This window comes from Lepidothrix coronata, unplaced genomic scaffold, assembly GCF_001604755.1.
Source record: "Lepidothrix coronata isolate B3197 unplaced genomic scaffold, Lepidothrix_coronata-1.0 Scaffold32, whole genome shotgun sequence".
NCBI lineage: Eukaryota > Metazoa > Chordata > Aves > Passeriformes > Pipridae > Lepidothrix > Lepidothrix coronata.
Window position 1 is genome coordinate 6515773 of NW_016690212.1, and position 19457 is coordinate 6535229.

The 19457-nt window shown below is 37.5% G+C and overlaps 1 protein-coding gene across 3 annotated transcripts in view; it reads left to right on the forward strand.

Annotated features, from left to right (window-relative positions):
• PTPN12 (protein tyrosine phosphatase, non-receptor type 12) overlaps positions 1-18186 on the forward strand; it is a 71973-nt gene extending 53787 nt beyond the window's left edge. The window contains exons 12-18 of one of the 3 annotated variants that reach the window (XM_017811540.1): positions 328-413; positions 7741-8693; positions 11568-11645; positions 12977-13065; positions 14020-14050; positions 14835-14951; positions 15543-18186. In XM_017811540.1, the coding sequence (XP_017667029.1) occupies positions 328-413; positions 7741-8693; positions 11568-11645; positions 12977-13065; positions 14020-14050; positions 14835-14951; positions 15543-15604 (1416 nt within the window). In that variant the 3' untranslated portion in view covers positions 15605-18186. The remainder of the gene's footprint in view (positions 1-327; positions 414-7740; positions 8694-11567; positions 11646-12976; positions 13066-14019; positions 14051-14834; positions 14952-15542) is intronic. The other 2 variants (XM_017811539.1, XM_017811538.1) reach the window with 2 other exon arrangements.
• Positions 18187-19457: the final 1271 nt, after the last annotated feature.

Genomic DNA, 19457 nt, shown 5'->3' on the forward strand with positions numbered 1-19457 from the left:
ATGAATAATTGGGAGAGTGTAACAAAGCTTGCTCACTACTAACCTGAAAGATCAGCTTTTGAGAATTTTCTGCAGTAGATTATTCAATTACAAGCAGAACAAAATCTTTAGTCAGAAAGATCTGAAGTTGGATACACAAGATACAGAATAATATTTTGCACTTTAGTAGAGTTTTGAAAATGATCTCTATATGATAGACAAAAATAGGTTGTGTTGTTATATATTATTGTCAAGTATTATTATGAATCTTTGAACTTCACAGTTCAAATATTGTGTGTATCAGCTTTACAGCCATGAGTAAAAAAAAACCCTTTTTCTTTTAATCAGGATGAAAACAATACAGAGAATGCTGTCAGTTCTTCAGATGCTGAGAAACAGGATTCTCCTCCACCAAAGCCTCCACGGACCCGCAGGTAGTTAACTATGTTAATAGACTGTTTTAAGCTGAAAGACTGAAAGATTGACATGTTTCATTAATATAAAATAGAATAAAGCTACTGATACTAAAAAGATTTAAGAAAATACGTTTTTTTCTATTTATGAATAGAAATGTACATAATGCAGATAGAAATCTTGTAATTAACTCTAAATAGAACCTTTAACATCTTTGAGAAGTCTGTGTTTGAATATCTCAATCTTGCAATGACTATCTGTGAGTAGATAAGTACTGCTTTTGACTAGAGTATGCCAACAGAATGCTGTTCTTCTTGAGAAGAAAAATTGATCTCACCAGTCTTTTCATACAACAGAGGAAAAAGAAAATCCTTTCTAGCTCTTAAAATGCATAGACTTAACTTTAAAAAAGCCAAAAGTAAATCTGAATCAACAGATTCATCAGCCTAAAATGGGTACCCAACCTGAGTATTAAGAGAGCTAAATAAGCAACTCTCCTTAACTAAGTGTCCAAGTCCCCTAGCTAGTTTGTGGAAGGCTTATAGGACCTTGGCAGGTGGTCTTGCCTGTGCTACATGGCCTGTCGTTACATAGACATAAATAAGCACTTGGGTTTCCTAAAGTTGTAGAATGTCATAAGGAATCACCAGCCAGTTAATATTCTTATGTATTAATTAGTCAAAAGGAAAGTTTTATTGCTATAAAATAAAAAAAGAAAGAGACATGGAAATGAGTTGGGGCTTTTTACAACCAAATGACACAGTTTGTGCTATGTAGGTAATGTATTTTTTACGTTATTTAGATTGATGGTGATGTGATTGTATTCAATTATGTAGATTAAGGTGGTGACAGATGAGCTGTGTTCATGATGAGTTCCAAGCTCTTCTTGAAACTTAGTCACTGAAATTAGAATTATGATTCCTGTTCAATAGGTAATTTCCTTATTAATGTTTCTTGAAATAATCTTAGGTGCACATTGCTTTTTATAATTTTATATATTCATGTAATAATATATGCATAATTCATGTTTTAGCACACATCTGTCTTATATGTATTGCATTGTTCTTTACTTGCTGCATTAAGTTAAAATCTTTTGATCTCTCCTTAAAATCCTGGTCTTTTTTGGACCTGTTTCCATAAATTCATACTTTTCCATCTGCCAGCACTGGCAGGCAGTTTGGTTCCTTAGAGGTGAATAAATGGAAGCTTTTAGCAAAGCTGTTGTCTTTCTAAAATGGAGATTATTTTTGAAAAACAATTAATTACACCCCTCATGGAAGATGCTTCTGAGGAAAGACTTCATTTACTATTAGTCACATCTGCTCAGAATACCCACTAATAGAATGGTTTTTATCTTGATGAGGGAGATAACTTTACAAATCTGCAGCCTGATTCAGTCAGGACATAGAGCCAGGTTTTGTGTATTGTGGATGTTCTGGCATAGGTTGACATCCTTTTCCTGGGGAGGATGGGAGAGAAGAATCCATGAAAGATTCTAATGTAATCCCCGTATGGAGAAGGGAACATTTTTAGGTTGCCAGCCAAATGCGTGCTCGAGTTGTGTGTGTGCTGTCTCTAAAGAGGTTACAAACAAGTTGCTAAAGCTACTACTTTTGAAAAGAAATAAGGCTTTTAAATTCTTTATATTCTGTGTTGTAATTGGCTCTAGAGTGTGTAATTAGTAAAGCAACTTGCATTTTTTTAAGGGAAGACTTAGCAGTTGCTTTGTTTTCTAAAGCACAAAGGGCTGCAGTGACTAATAGTGCAGAGTACTGTGGGACAGCTTGGTTCCAGGTGAGCCTGCCCGAGATGATCCTGACTGAGCAGGAGGAAAGTTGATTTCTGTCTGCTGACCTCAGGGTGCTTGTCTGCCATAGTGCTACCAGACCAAGGCATGTTTGCTTACACAGTAAAGCTTATGATGCCTATCAGTTGTTTTCTGACAGCCCGAAGACTCTTTGCTGGATGAGAGGGTGAAATCTCCTCTAAGCCCTTTTCACTGGCCAACCTCTCAGTAGGGGGTAGAATTTTTCTGTGAAGGTGGCTTTCTCACCTGTCTCTTCTTTGATTTGTGACATTATTGTGACATTATAATGGCGTTGTCTCTGTATCTTCTTTAAACTTGTAGATCTCTTCCTCTTAAAGTGTTTGGGCTAAGCAAGGATGAGATGTCACTAAAGACTTTTATCATGTAAGATAGGAAGCTTACTCAGAGAGGGATAATTAATCCTTTTAGTACTTCTGTTGGCCTGGCCGTGTGTTGGGGAAGGAGTGCTACAAAGTATAACTTCTAGGCTGCTTTTATGTCTGTTTCTTCTTGGAAGTTATAAGTATCTTTAGACTACTGATAGTAAATCCATATTAAATTGATATTTTATTTACTTAGCTCACCATGAAGCATCTAGCTATATTTGTTTTGCAGAGGTTTTGGAATTGTATTGCCTTCCAATCTATTATCACCTCGTAATACTTCCATGTAATTAATATTTGCTGTACAATATATGAGCTTAGTCATTTAACCTAATGTCTCTCTCCATTTGGTGTCAACATAAAAAAATTCTAATATTATCCCTTGATTATTACAGAGGTAAACAAGAGCAACTCATGAGTGCACACATCAGCACCTTATTCTAGAAATTGCTTGGCTTTGCAGTTGATGATCACTTCTAGTGAAAGACACCTTGAACTGTTAAATTTCTTTGGAGGACTTGAGGGGATGCAAAGTGTTCTTTGTTAGACATATTTAACTATTTTCAGATGAAGGCAGGAAGAGTATCTTAATATCTTTAAATATTAGTCCTTGAAATATTTGTGTATTTAGTAGTTAATTCTGAAGTATTTAGAAGAAGAGGTGGTTTATTTTAGTCAGGCTTGGTTACAAAAAGTTCTTTATTTTCAAAGTTTATTTTCAAGTTCAAATGCAGTTTGAAATAAAAGCAGAAACTCAGACATAAACTCACAGAAAGCAAAGATGAGGTAACAGCTTTTTTGTATGCAGTGTAATGAAGAGCTACATGCTACTGTCTGAAGGAGAAAAGGTGAAATATGTAGCAGTTTAACTTCTCATCAGATTAGTTGGACTTCAGTCTAATGACAGTAAACACATTTCCAGGGTTAAGTGTTATTCTGTTTCATATCAAGCCCTGCAAACTGTCTCTGCATCTTCTGCAAAGCTAAGATTGATTGGTGTTCCATCTTAGTTAGCTGTCTGTAATTTGTGTGCCACAATTAAAAAACCAATAAACCTTGGTAAGTAAATTTTACTAGATAAATTCACCAGTTGGTTATTTTTATTCATTCGTTATACTTCCATATAATTTTTTTACCATACAAATTATTTGTAGCACAGTTTGCGACAGCTTCGCTCACTGAACTGCAGCTTTTCTTTCGCATGGATGGCAGTGATTTAATGCTAAAGTAGAATAATGTGGTTGTCTAGCTTCAACCTGCTTACGTTTAGTTTAATTTTCCTATTTTAATTATGAGGGAGGGTGTAGAGCTTGTTATCTATTTTTGGTTGATCATAGCAGCTGCATTCCATGACCTTGGCATCACTCTCTTTTATTTGAAACACCCCACGGTATGCTGCATAGAATAACTGTGGATTACTTAAGGCTCTTTTTTCCTTTTGAACACTGGCCAAGTTTCATTTACATCTGAATCCATGGTGCCTAGTTTTAATAATATAGTTCTTTTCCTAATGGAATTGTAAAACATTGTAAAAATTTATAATGCATTGCAGAAAAAGCAAAAATAATGTTGCCATCACTTCATTTTAGTTTTGCCTTTTTTCATGTATACGTTTTTGGTGGAAAGCTGTGGGAGGGCTTTTTTTTTTTTTAAACAAATTGCAGTACTTTTGACAAACTGTTATTATGACAAATAATTTTAAAAAGTCATTATCACGTAAATCATGGTTTACCTGACACCTCAGAAGCCTTTGGCACCAGGGCACTGCATCAGCTGCTCAGGCTGTGTGGCAATAAAAGGGTACAAAAAAGCTGCCTTGATCACCTCAGGAAATTCTATATCCAGTTGTGTATGAGGAAGTGCCAAGGTAGTCGCATTCCAAGATGATTAGTAGCAGTGAAGAGACACTTCAAGGCTGTGTCATGACAAAGCTTTCTATCTCTTTAGTTCACAGTGGGGTTTTACAAACGTACGTGTGAAATGCTTGCTTTTGCAATATATAAAAGCAATACAGGGTTTATTTAAAGGTCTAATACAGGAGAGCTTAATTCTCTTTCTTGACTGGCCTGGCTTTCTTTGGTTCACTGGCTCTTTTCTATCTCAGTATCCTCTTTCATGAGCTTTCTGTTAGTTTCGTGGTATTTTAAGTCAAGCTGGCTTTACTGTCTCCTGTTGTTTGTAACAGTATTAGTAGTTCATCTTCAGATAATTTTCTGCCTCTGGGGGGAGAAGTGTCTGTGGAGCACAGCTGTTGAAGGACATGCCCAAAGAATGCATTATGCAGCAGCCCAAAATGCCCAAGATTGTCTGGCAAGAGTTTTAGAAAAAGCTACTGCCAAACAGAGACCTTCTGAATGTGTACATATCCTAATACTTCTGCTGTGTGGAAACAAACAAAAGCATTATTTGCAATGCAGAACATGTGAAATAATAATAATAATATTAAAATGTCAGTAAAATGGAAAAATTTTTACCTATTGGCATCTGTTTCCTTATTTAAAGAGAAAAACTACATTAGGATGCTATTTCGGCATCTTGATTTCTGAGGACAGATATCCTTCAATATTAATAAGGGAAAGAATGATTTTGGCAAATAATTTCTCATTTGATTGCTGTGAGCTCCTATTTAAGAGTGAAGGAATGACATCTAACTTTAAATATAATGGAGAACATTGTAGTAGTTCTGTTGAGCTGTGTACAGGGAAGCTGTTTAATCAACTTTTAGGTTGCTGATTTATGCAGCATTTCCCGTGTCATCAGCTCTATCGATACATGTGAGGGAACAGTTTGTATGCATGTGGGTCTCTGTTTACTGGTGAATCAAAGGGAGTAGAGTGATTTCATTGAACAGTAATTGGTGAAGAACTTAATGAATTTTGACTGGTATTGTGGGCCTGTAGCCTTGTCATATCTACTTTAATGCTAATTTGCTCCTTTAGCTAATTGTAATGCTTAATGTTATGTCTGTACCAGATAAGAAATTAGTTTTGCTGATTGCATGTATAACTCTGGGTCAGAAAAATGAGGTCAATAAGGGAAAACCATTATTTTCAGTAGGAGGATTTAGTAGAGATTACTGACGAGCATCACTGCTGCTAAAGGGGGCATGTAAACATTTGTGCAAGTGCGCGCTCTCTCTCTCCCTCTCCATGTCCCCCTCCCCCATTCAGAACAGAGGAGAGAAATCCAAGAGGAGGGAATTCTCCTGTCCTTAGAGTGTACTAAATTGGAGCACAACTTACATCCCCCCTTTCCCTGTCTTTTCTTTACTAATTCAAGCAAACAACTTAGTCTCAAGCTTATTCATTTTTCAACAACATCTAGAGGCAAAAGTTCCCAGTTACTTCTGTTAAATTGCTTTGATGTGCTTTGTATTCCTCCTGTTTTAATGTAAAGAAAAATAGTGATATACAAGCACAGGGAGGAGAGAAAGAGAAGAAATTTGAGGCCCAACTCTTTGTGACAGGAATCAAGCAGACAATGAAAGAGGTCACTCGGGAGAACTGCAAAGGGATTTGGGATTTTTCAGATACAAAGATACAGTAACTTTTAGAAGATAATTTGGAAGCTGTGAAGCTTGCAGTACTTCTGGGGGTTGGGATTTTTGTAAACTGAGAATCCAAACAGTTCTCTTTAGTATGGAATCCTTTGTAAGGATTTTAGTTCTTCAACCCATACTGCTGTAGCTTGGTGCTAGTGAAGTCACAGGGATGAAACATGTGCTGTAGCCTGTCCCAGGTCAGATATGCTTTTAGTTCTATACAAGACTCAAGTGTGAGGCAGTCCCCTGGGGTTATTTTGTTTTGTTTTTCTGAAGGTCATGGTGGTCTCAAGAATTTGCACTTGGTGAATCCATTTTAGGCCTGGTTTGGAAGTAGGGGAGCAAATCAGTTTGTATCACTTTGACTTTGTGATGTGACGTGCAGACAAGTAATGAGAGCCTGTCTGATGCCTTTCTCTTGTAGACAGGCAGAAATTCTTGTGCCATTGTGTGGTCCTTCACATGCTGGAGTGCCCCAAGCTAGATGGGATACTCCAAGTGGGGTCTCATGGTAGAGGGGTAGAATCACCTCCCTCAACCTGCTGCCCACGCTGCTGGGGATGCAGCCCAGGATACAATCGGCTCTCTGGGCACATTTCCAGCTCATGTCCAGCCTCTCACCCACCAGCAGCCCCAAGTCCTTCTCCACAGGACTGCTCTCAATCCCTTCAGCCCCCAGCCTGTGTTGATACCAGGGGTTTGCTCTGGCCCAGGTGCAGCACCTTGCACTTGGCCTTGTTGAACCTTGTGAGGTTCCCATGGCCCCACTTCTCGAGTGTGTCCAGGTCCTTCTGTTTTTTTAAAAGCTCTGAATGAAAATTATAAAAATGCCTAATTTCCTGTTTGTAGACAAAACTTTTGTCAGTTATGCTAAATGCTTATAGTCAATTACCCTGCATCTAATCTGAAAGCAGAATGACCATATGCTTGAAGAGCTTCTCCTTTTAAGTAGCCTGAGATGAGCTGCAGTTGTAAGTGCTGTGGTCTCACTGATATGCACTGTATATATTTAGATCATACATATTCTACTGTGAGTGGTCTTTATACTGTATGCACCTCATGTCAGCTAACCTTGGTCTGCATCATTAGCCTTACAACTATTCACAGAGTATTAAATACAGCAATATAAAAATAAAATCCTCCTGGGTATATGCAGAAAAATAAAAATGAAGGAAGATATTCAGTATCAAGTGGGCTGTAAGGATTTTTTTTTTTTAAAGAAATTTTTCTTGGCTTTATTGAAATTTAAATTCCATGTGTCAAGTTTCTCTGAACTACTTCAGTAGTGAAATGCTGCCACAAGAGGGCCTGTCTTACAGCATCTTTGAAAAAATGCTTCTGGGAAAGGATGTGAGCAATCTTTGAACTATCAGTGAAGGATTAGCTGTGGCCTGAATGCATGTCTTTGTGATGTTCTGAAAGATGTTTTGAGTCTGTTGACTTAGTTCTTGCCTACCCCATTAGTCATATTCTATAACCATTGTCTGTATGCACTGGAAGCTCTGTGTGGAGTTTGCTATTGGTATGAAAACATTACTGCTGCAAAGGGAGATAGCTACCTAAAATCTTATCAAAATACAGAAAACTTAGACAATTGTGTTTTGTTTGTTCTGCAGTTGCCTTGTAGAAGGAGATGCTAAAGAAGAAATCTTGCAGCCTCCAGAGCCTCTGCCAGTACCACCAATCTTAACACCATCTCCCCCATCAGCTTATCCAACAGTCACTACGGTGTGGCAGGACAATGATAGATACCATCCAAAGCCAGTTTTGCACATGGTTTCATCAGAGCATTCAACAGACCTCAACGAGAATTATAATAAGTCAACAGAACATTCAGGGAAGAACGAACCCAGCGAACGTGCAGAGAAAAGGCTGGAGCGCAACTTAAGTTTTGAGATCAAGAAGGTACCTCTTCAGGAGGGACCACGAAGCTTTGATGGGAACTCCCTGTTGAACAGGGGACATGCAATTAAAATTAAGCCTGTGTCATCCTCTGTAATTGATAAGAGCTTTAAACCACAGGAACAGATTTCAGGGGATTCATTTGTAGATGCTTCTCAAAACTCACGTGTGGAATACAATGTGCCACAGTCTAATACAGCCTTAATACCTTCACCAGAAAGTCAGCAGGTGTCTGATACTCCACCAAGACCAGACCGTCTGCCTCTGACAGAAAAGGGACATGCCACGTGGTCACTACATGGGCCTGAAAGTGCACTGTGTACGTCAGCGTCTGGAGACACATCTTCAGACACCTTGTGTCACGGTGTTAAAACTCTCTCTCTAGCATCAAACACCACAGTTGAACATCCTTCCAGTGATAATGTTGATCATACCCCTATTTCTGTCCGAGCACCCCTCTGTTTTACTAATCCTCTCCATTCAGATGATTCTGACACGGAGGTGAACTTTGATGGAGCCGTGAGCAAAAGCGCATCTAACGTGTCAACCGCAAGTGCCACAGTCTCTGCTGCCACTAGTACTGAAAACATTTCTGCCAGGAAAGTATTGCCAATGTCTATTGCTAGGCAAGACTTAACAGCTGTAACGTTTTCTGAAGATGGCAAAGGTAGGTTTCATTGAGGTTCAGAATTGCTACATTTTAACCTACCTGCATCTGTAGAGATGGACAAAATAAATTGCTTTTCAGTGCAATTTTCTAAATGTGAATTGAATCAGTGCAGTGTGGCAGCTTCAGAGAGGGCACAACACTTTTCCTGCCAACTTTCAGTTTGCATGTGAACTATTTTTGTTATAAAGTACTACAGACCTTGATTAGCTGCTTCAAAAGCTTAATTGTGAGCGTTTATTTGATGCTTTATTTATAATGTGTTCTTATTTGTAGGTTTCTGTGTTACTGGTTGGCACATTTTTTTCTCAACTCCTAGTTTCATGAAAGTGTCTATAATAATGGAGGTTTGACTAGTCAAAGTATTTTCAACGGACTTGTCCAAATACAGAACAAATTCGTGCTTACCGGTTGATGTGCTGTTCCTAAAAATGTAGATGTAACCTCATTCACCGTGCTGGTCTTTGAACTTGCTCATGATTTGGATCTTGCATTTTAATAGCATTGTAAATATTTAACTGTGCTTTCCTCTTTTTCTGTACGTGGCCGGGGTAGACAAGCTAATATTGCCGTTCATCTAAAAATCCAAGTTATGCTTTCTTAGTGTTTTGAAAATTATTTAGTGGCTTTTAATCTTTTACAACTTTTTTAAATTTTTTTTTTGTGAAAGGGAAGTTTGCAAGCTACAACATTGTTTGTCAAAGGGTCCCAAAACATGCAGATGCAGATTTCAGTCAGGCTGGCACACTTAGATCAGATGGAGGACAGAGCTGGGAAGAACAGATTAGGCCTCGATAACTGCTTGTGCAAAGGCTGTGGAGCTGAAAGGAGAACATGAGCTTCTGGATTCAGCTCAGCTCTTGTGCTTGGAGCTGCTTACAGTGATGGCCTCGCCTCAGGAGTCTGTGCAGACTTCATGACTTTGAGGTGAAATGGGGCTCAGTGTATGATGTGAGGTGCAGAACCAGCTGAATTAAAAATACTGGCTTTGTGAACTAAGCTTTCACCAAAAGTCATGTATTCAGCAATGTGAACTGTTTTGCAGCCTTAAAAACAATCTATTTCTATAGATTTTTGTTACATTATGTATACAGACAGAACAATACTTGCACATACATGTATGTTTTTTAGATTGTGACACTTCAAAAATGCTCTGCAGAGCTTACAAAGCCCTTTGTCATTGTTATTTCAACTTTATTAAGTAGTCTTGCTTGGATTTGTTTTTTAGATTTACAGGCTATAGTATTTTTCCAATACTCCTTTTAGCCAGGATTTTTTTCGTCTTTCCCAGGGCAATAATTGTTTATCACTGTTTGGAAATCATTACCTCTCCATGCATCTCATTATGTAGATGCTATAAGAACGTGCAAATAAAATAAGTGATATGCCATAAATGATAAAGAATGGGAGGAATGTCACTCTAGAGTTTGTTTCATGTAACTGTGTATCAGAAATGTCCTGAAATAACAGTACAGCCCTTGTGCTGCTGGTATGTTGATGATTTCACAGGAATGGATTAAAATTTTGACATTAATTTTATATCATTTATCTCTTTTTATTTAGGGTGTATCTGATCCCTTTTTGTATGATAGTGAACACTTCCCATTTTATATTCTGGTTGCAGGTCTTGTAATCCCTCTGGAACTCAAGAATATAGGGTTATATGGCTTTACAGCAGTGATTCTAAGCCCTGTTTTACAGTGACTTTCTCAATTTCATACTGCATAGGAGTCTTCTGTCTGAAGCTGGGAATATGGGTGCAATCATTGGGGAAACTTGCCTGTGAACTTACCAGCAGCCTAATTGCTTAACCATAACTGCTGGTGTGCATGATCTTACCATGGTTAAATCCTCTTTTTAATTCAAATGAAGTGAAAAGTAGTTGTACCCTGAGCTAAAAAGAAAAAAACCAAACAGACAGAACAATAAAACAGCAACAACTCCAGAGCAGCAACAACACCCTAAACAAAACCCTAAAAACTCACTTTCTGTTAGTGCATATCTGTGCATATGGCTTTATTTTCTGGTTTTATAGAGGTCGTTTCCATTAATGAAGGTTTTCTTAGGCTGTATAGTAAACTTGAGATGGAGCAGGTCTCAGAAGTCACTTGGAACACAGTGGCTTGTGCAGCTTGTTGGAGTTCTGTCCCTGCAGCAGCAGGGCATGCTGGCAGGTCAAGCTCCATGGCTACATTAGCTGAAATGTGTCTTCATATTTTTGAATCCTGTGCAGAGTACAGTTGTCAGATGAGATTTTTTATGGCAGCAACTAATTTAAATTGTTTTAAACCTTTAATTACTACTTCAGATTTTCTAGCAGGTCAGAGTGGGGCTTTTGCTGCCAGAAGAGCTTGTGTTAGTACACTCCTGAGAGGTGAGAGGGAACAGACTGGGGATAGGATGTGGTACTGGCACCAACAGTAACCATCTCCTCTGGCTCCTATTTACCCTTCTGGTTGATAAACCTTGCACTAGACTGTTTAACTAGGTTATATCAGTGGTGTGGAAGCTGATGGACTTGAGAAGCAAAACTGGGACCTGAAATAATGAAGAAAAAGTATTCATCGGAGTTGTTGAGGTCTTTTTCCTCCAAATTATTTAGTCTGAAAATGTGTTTTCCTTTTCTTTTTTGCATAACACACAAACTGATCCTACTCTCTTAATGTGAACTTAGTGTTGTTACTATGAAGTTGCTCCAGGGCATTAGTTTGGTAAACCAAATGTTTTATAATATTTAGAGCAAGCTGTTCTTTTGCTATAAGTTTTTATACTGAGTTTAGGATTATCTCATGTATCAAAAGATCAACTTCTAGAAGTTTAGGAGGAAAATCTAAGTGTGTTTTTTAACTTATTTAAATGTCATATTTGATTTAGATGCTGATGCTAGTGAAGAATCCTCTCCCCCGCTCCCAGAAAGAACACCAGAATCATTTGTATTAGCAAGTGAACAGAGTGAGTTTTTGATGTTTTGTGATAACTAGAGATAAAATGTGAAAAGCATTTCAGCATTGTATTTGAATACAATACCAATACTCTCTGCTTTTGGTTAATCTGTTGGAGCAAATTATAAAATGAATGAAATCTAGCATGTATACTAGCTTATTTTGAGGTTTAATTTTCACAAGCTCTTGAACACAGTGAAATTATTTTTCATCTTCTGACTAAACTTGCTGTTATATGATATTTAAGTAATTGGAGACTTTGATATTAATGGACCTGGTTTTCATTCTGAAGGGTATGGAAATGAGATACACTGGGGAAATGCAGTACAGTTAGGGAATTTCCCAGTTATTTTGGTTTCCTGCTGCTCCCAGGTAGGGAATGGGAATGCACATGAACTGTGCTTATCTGATTCCCCTTTCTTGGGGAAAGGAAAGATGATGATGCATCATACTGCACTGCATGTAGTGAACAAGCCCAGTTTGTTCCAAGTTGAATGCAGTTCACTCTTTACCTGTATCAAAAGGGTAACTGAAAGAAAAAGCTGACACGAGTGATGTGCTTCTATTGTCATAGTTCATTCATCAAGCTAGTAATGGCAGAATACGAGACAGATTAATTGAAATTAAGTGATGAATTAGGCTGATGCTTGGTATCTTCCAGAAAACCTAGTATGATGCAGTTATTTACTGAGGCTTTTGTTTAGTGTCATTGTGAAACTCAAAAATTTTTGGCCCAAGTAGTTAATCTAGATGCTTTCAGCGTAAAAACATTGAAGTTTTGTAAATGTGTCCCTTGAGCATCATAAGCATAGGTAGAACAGAGTCAAAGTCATCCTCTGAATATTATGGACTTGCTCCTTTTCTGTGACAAGACAAGAAACAAAGCTATTTCCTTTAAAAAAAATAAATCTTTCTGGGACTGGAATAACTAAAAACACTTGCATTTTGTTTGTGTTTTTGCATGATGTCTGTAAAGGACAGGTGTGGCTGTCCTGACTTGTGTGTTAACTTAGCAGATCTGAAAAACACATACTGTTATGGCACAGCTGATGTAACAAAATTTCTGAAACATCCTTGAAAAAGAAACCAATTCCCCTGTTGGTTAGGAACCCTCAAAGGAAGGCAATGAACATCCACGCTGCAAGCACTGCAGTTGTGTCTTTTGAATTACATTGTGGCATTTTGCCTTATCTTGAACACTTTTCGCATAAAGAGATTTTCATGGTTTTACAAGCATTTAATCTAAAAAAAGTTGCTTTAGAGCACATTTCTAATGCTGTGTACTAAAGCCTGATCATGGGGAGAGCTCAAGTATGTTGAGTTTGATTTAATTTTTCCTAGGCACGCCCTTGCTGAAGCCAGTTGTGATTGCACAGTCGGAGTGGAGCATATTGCGTGATCAGCATCTCCCTGAGCAAGCAGCCTCCACAGTAAGTGTAGGAGACAAGTCTATACTAATCAGTCATTTCTAGTTCTATGGGGAGACACAACAAAAAGCAAAATACACACTTGTGAGAAGGTGCAGCTGTTGGTCGTCTCCAACTGGCCAGTTTTTCCTCCGCCCGAGCTGCTGAACTGATGTATTAAGAGTGTTTTCTTTCCAAGGAAATTATCCGGTTTTCTAAGTTCAGCAATACTTTTAAGAGAAGTCATCCTTAATATACCTTAAATTATGGCCTTCAGAGTGTAAATGTGCTGCTTTTATAGAGCTTGCTGTCTGCCCTTAATCAATCTTAAGTCAATTTAAACTGAAAGAGATCTGCAGTCTCTTGTCTAACCTGCTGCATGAAGCAGGGCCTAAGCCCAGGCTGACCAGGGCTGTATCCAGTTAGGTCTTAAAAACCTCCAGAGACAGACACTTAATATCACCCGTTTCACTGCCTGATAAAGGTTTTCCCTAATGTCCATATTTATTTTAAACAAACCATTTTTTGCCCATCAGATTTCACTTTTCAGTCGTCTAGCTTGAAGTCATCCAGCATGAACAGCTGGCAAAACTTCAAAAGCCTGTAAATCTTTTTTACATTTGTGCCTTTTTTTAATGCAACCCCAATACCTCACTTCAAAATAACAAAAAACGTAGATGTGAGTTTTCAGGGGCTATAAACGTAGTATGAGAACTAACCTACCTAATTTTGCAAATGATTTGTAGTGTCATATTTTCAAATTTTTGTTAAATGCTAAGTAAGGTTCTAATAGTAAATTTTCTTATTAACTACTGTAGCATTTTTGTCAGCGTTGAAGCAAGCCAAAAATGTGAAGGAAAATAGGTATTTCCACAAATGTATGTTTTTGGAGGTGTTTTCATAATCTTAAATCTTTTATTTTCTTTTAGTGTTTTGCAAGTGGTTTATATAATTATTTTATATATCTCTCATTAACAGAGTTTGAAAACAACTTCACCTCTACTACCTGGTAAGTAGTGGAAAAGCTTTTCTAATTTTTTTTTCCAAAATATGTTTTTCCTACTGAACAAAAATTTGCTTTTGCTCTGAAGATATCTAAGTAGATTGTCAAAACACTGGCTTTTCTGAAAAGGCCTTCTATTTTTAAACTGTATCTATATGTATGTTGCATATTTATCCAAGTCTTTAGTTTTTGTTCTTCTGAAAAGGCTTCAATAGGAAGTGTGGTCTACCAGCTGACGTTTAACTTTGCAGCAACCTGCTTCAGCTGTAACCTGATTGTCTGCATGTTTCTTCTGTATCTGCTTGAATGGGCTTGTACTGCCCACTTGGAGCTGCCTGTTAAATACCTGGCAGTTTATTTTAAAATAAATTAGTTTAGGAAATATTACAGATTTGCTACTAGAGTGGTTATACAAGTAATGCAACACATACTTACCTATCATGTCTAAGCACCTTTAGCTTAGAAAGAACATGAACAGATGCATTTATGTTGATGCATTAAATGGCATCTTGTGGGTTTTTGCTATAAATAGATGCTATGTGGGATTTCAAATATCCATGCAAACTGTAAGACAAAACAATAATCCAGATTTGGCAAGCAGGAATGTGTCACTGTCATTGAACATTTGCTTCATAAACAGTTTTGAAGTATCATTTTTAAGAAATGGGAAATTGGCTTTTAAAGCTTTATTTTTGTAAATAATATTTGATGCCAGTTGTTTTCTGGACTTCAATTACAAGTGGCATTGCCACAGTGGTGACCAAGTGATTGTGGTCTGTGTGTTTTCCAGATCATCCTGAAAGAAGCAACAAAACACCAACTGACATTTTACCTCAGATTTCTTTTTCCGGTTCCACTGATACAAGAGGTCAAATTTCAGAATTTCCTGCAGAAGTAACAGATATTGGTAATTACAATTCATTCAAAACATAATCACTAGGTGAATTAAACAGAGGATTCATTAACGGTACTGATTTGGATTAATGCTACTACCGTCTCCCTCCAGCTCAGTGAGATGCAGACAAATAAGCCTGCCTTGTCTCTTCAGCATTGCTGAAGGAATTTTTCCCAGAATCAACGACTGAGTAATTCCTCACTTCATTTTTTTCAGAGTGTGTAAAATATAGAATATGTCAAATGGGATATAATGTCTCTAGAGCACTGAAAACTTTTGGAAATAATACCTGATAACTGCTTTGATGTGCATAGAAGGAGAAAAGAAAGATAACAAGGGCTATAATACTATATTTACTGATAAATACTTTCCAGTGAGGTTTAAATAGTGAACTATAATGATATACAAATTCCTTGTATTTCTATTTCCTGTGGCCATAGTGCCTTTAGAACTCCTCATACTACAAAGTTGTTTTCTAGCCCTGAGAATAAACCTGTTCTGTAAGAGCTGGAGCAAGTCTTAGTGATCCTTCTGACTGCTGCCAGCATTTGTGAACCTGTGTTGTCTGAGTGGACAGAATATTAAATACATTTCTTTCCTTAGGTTTTGGTAACCGCTGTGCAAAGCCCAGAGGACCAAGAGAGCCACCCTCAGAATGGACATGATCCAAGAACGAATGGACATACTATCAATAAGTTCTACTGGAAAACTCAAGTGCCACTGAGAACTAGAAAAATAGTATTCCACTTTTCTGGGGGGCAACTAACACAGAGCAGTGTAGATCTAACTATCCATGGTACACTCTTTGCAGTACATCCCACGCAAAACCTGACACATGGTTCACAACAGTGGATTCCAGTATTACAACTTAACTTTTTGCTGGGGCCATCTACCTGCCTTACTACACTTAGGAGAAAGTATTAATACGATTTATTTTGTAACTTCAAGTATTATTGCCTTAATGTCTTTTAACCCTGTTACACGCTGCTTGTAGACATATGTTAATATAGTTATACTTTTGACAGATTGTGTTTATGGACTACTTTTTGCTAACGTTTGAGTACCATGTATGCATTATTTTGTATATGTACAGGGCAAGTAAGTATATAATTTGATAAAGTTGCAATCATAAAATATTAACAGAAGATGTAAGAAATCTCTGCATGATCTAAATTTTTGTGTACCTTATTTGTAAATTATTTGCCCTGAAGTTTTAGAAAATAGTTTCTGGGGTTTTTTACAAAAATTGCTGGACACACACAGCCAGAATTGCAGGTTAGCAGAGATAAAGATTGTAATACATTTTGTAAATTGTAAGCAAAAGGTTATTTTTATATTATATACTGTTTAATTGTCAGACCTAATTTGTTCTGGTTTTCATCTAGTCATGGAGATTCAGTAAGTGCCTTGGAACAGTATTGAATTCTCTTAGCCTGTATATGTTACTTCAGTGTTTTGAGTTCATCTGGAACTAGATTATCAAAAATATTTGTATGTTTCTTAGTATATTTGAGCTGAGAGTAAAAGAGAAACCATTTTGCATAATCAACACTCCTTAGTTTTCATTTTAGTGTTTCATCAGTTGCAATCTTTAGAAAATTCATCTCTATCACCTTTCTGTATAGTAGGATTTTACAGGTTTAATATGGCGTGTTTCTGATTTGGGAAAACCAGAACATACTGGTAAAAGGACTGTTTCAATACCACTGTCTTCTCTTACAGATGGGGAATACCATTTTTGTTGTTCAACGACTGTGTATGTAAGAAAGCAACTTATATGAAGGTTCACCTGGAGCCCTTGCAGCTACACTGTATCTTGGCAATATATTACGTCAAGAGTTAATCCTTATAAGGATTCCTTTATTAAACTTTTCTGTAATACAATCTTTAAATTAAAGAAAGTAAAAATCTCATTATGGGTGTTTTTACTCTTAGGAAAGAAAACTGTGTTCGGAAGCAAAGTGAAACAGAGTGAAGTGTGGCAGTCTGGCTTTGCTTGTAGATCTTGTACTTGAACAAAATACTGACACTCAGGACCTTAGTTTTAGTAACTGCTTTAAAAGTTCTGGCCAGCAATAATGCCAGAGAAGCAGAGAAGGGTGTTTTGAGGAAAAATGTTCATTTTAGGTAGTGAAACTATTAATCTGGACTTTAGCCATGGAAACATTATGTCTAATTTACTACTTGTACCTTTAGGGCCTCTCTGATAAAAGACAGCATTAGCTGCCCAGATAGCAGCCCTGTAGTAACTTCCAAAAGGTGCATAACTTGCAATTACTGTCTCTGACTGTGGATTAATCACCATGTGCTTGGTACACGTGACAGACTGTTGAGCTGGGGAGCACTTTCAAAGAACTGTGTGCGCTATAAATGCTTCCCATGGATGTAGTTTTGCAATTATTCGTTTAAAAATAAATATTTCAATAATATATGCCATCTGGGATAACCTATATCAACCTATGTATTCCTGATTTGTAAACAGTTCAGAAATCTGGACTATCCAGCAGTTGGCAGAATAAAGTTGGCCTGAACTTTGTTTCCCTTCCCTCATGTTGCAGATGATTAGTTAGACTTTCACTCTTACAGAGCTGCAGTTTTGTAATGCAAAGTGGGCTGTCATCACCCCTGGACAGGCAAAATTGTTGTAACTTTTGGGGAAAAAAAAACTTAAATAAGAAAATTTCCAAATATGTTTTGGCTGTGCTTTTCAAGGATCATTTCCATATTTTTCTACCATGCAAATACAGAACTGTGCAGGTAGTAGATTTTCTGCTTTTCACATATGAATTTCACTTAGAGCAAAGGCTGACCCAAATCCATGCACTATATACAGGCCATCTGGCAATGTTTAATTAAAGAACATGCGGGTTCATCTTTTTTTCCCTTAGATTTGCATGGATTTGGATCATATTCCAGACTGAGTTTGTCACAGACATTTTGCAGCCTTTCTTTGCTTTAGCAGCAATTGTCCTGTATGAATTTCTGTGCCCTTTGACAGAGCTGTTTTACAACTCACTGTTGCCTGCTTACATTCATCTGAGTTTTATATTTTCACCTATTGTATTTCAGATAAGCTGACAATTTTAAGTGCAAGGTGAAATCTGCTCAATGTCATTACTTTCTATATTCACTCTTGTGGGTGGTACGGAGATAACTGCAGGGCTGGGTGCTGTATGCTGGGGAATTTCACATCATAACTTGTAAATATTATCCAATCTTAACAACTCCATCAAAAAAAACCCAAAACCGAGACCTTTCTTTGTGGTTTATTTGAAATGGAATCAAAAGGAGTTTAGAGTATCCTTTGCAAATTATCACTGAATACAGATCTAGATCAAGTAATTTCGTACATGTATTGAAATCAAACCTGTTCAGCTCCAGTTTTCCATGTTAATTTTTCTGAAAGCAGTCTTCAGCTTTAATCTCCGAAGTGCAGCTTTTCAGGCATACAATTGACTTGATCACTGTAGCAAAGTAATGCTGCTCAGCCCAGCTGTTCTTATTCATAACCACTGCATTAGCTTGTTTGTTCCTTCAGTATTTTTCTAATATTCCATTTCTTGTTTTTTCTAAATGTATTAATATTGAACAAATAATGCCGTAAATTATCACATCAAAAGAAGGATGAGTTCTCCGTGTTTTAGAAATGTGGATTCTCAAGTCTAAGAATAAAGCTGACCTCTACTAGTATCATTGCTTATCTCTATTACACAGCATATTTTAGGTTTTGCATTGATTTGGCAGGTGGAGTTCTATTTTGGTAAGTAATTAGAGCATTATGTCAGCATTTTTATTTCTTATCTGTTAGGAGAACCTGCTGTGTTTAGATATAAATTGCCTTAAAGAAGTTTCTAACTTGGGAGCTGGGCAGAAAAATTAAAAACTCAAAGAATTATCTCTGGGGGTTTGTGCATTGAAATTATTGGGTTGGGTTTCTTTGGAGACAGATCTCTAAAAGAAAGAATGAGATCGAGAGTGACACAGTGACTGGGCAGTGCGATCGCCCCACGCTGCTCCCAGAGTAGTTGTTGTAGCTGTAGATCACACTGTTGGGAAGCACCCACCTATGAAGCTCTTGCCTGCAGCATAACCCTGGCACAGTACAGCCAGAGACAGAACCCAGCAAGCCAGGATTGGACTAGGGAAAGACTAGTAATGAATATCACAAGGGGAGTTTGAGGAGGAACAAGGAGTTAAGGATTTTGGACAATGTAACTGAGCAAATACTCAAGCAGATACAATTGCACCCAACTACTTTGTGAATTTTTTCAATGCTTTGAGGGAGGAGTAACATCTCCACACTATGAATGAACAAGTTGCAGTTACTGCAGCCCTTCGCCAAAGAAGGGCCTTTTTCGTAATCTCAAAATGCTCTTCCACTCTGAGGAGTTGAAACAGCTTCTAGGAAAGGTTATCCTGTGTGGGCTAAAACGCAAAGCTGAATGCATGGAACGCATGAAACTAGGACAGGATAGCTGGGACAAGCCAGTGCAATGCACTGACTGCCCTCCTGGAACC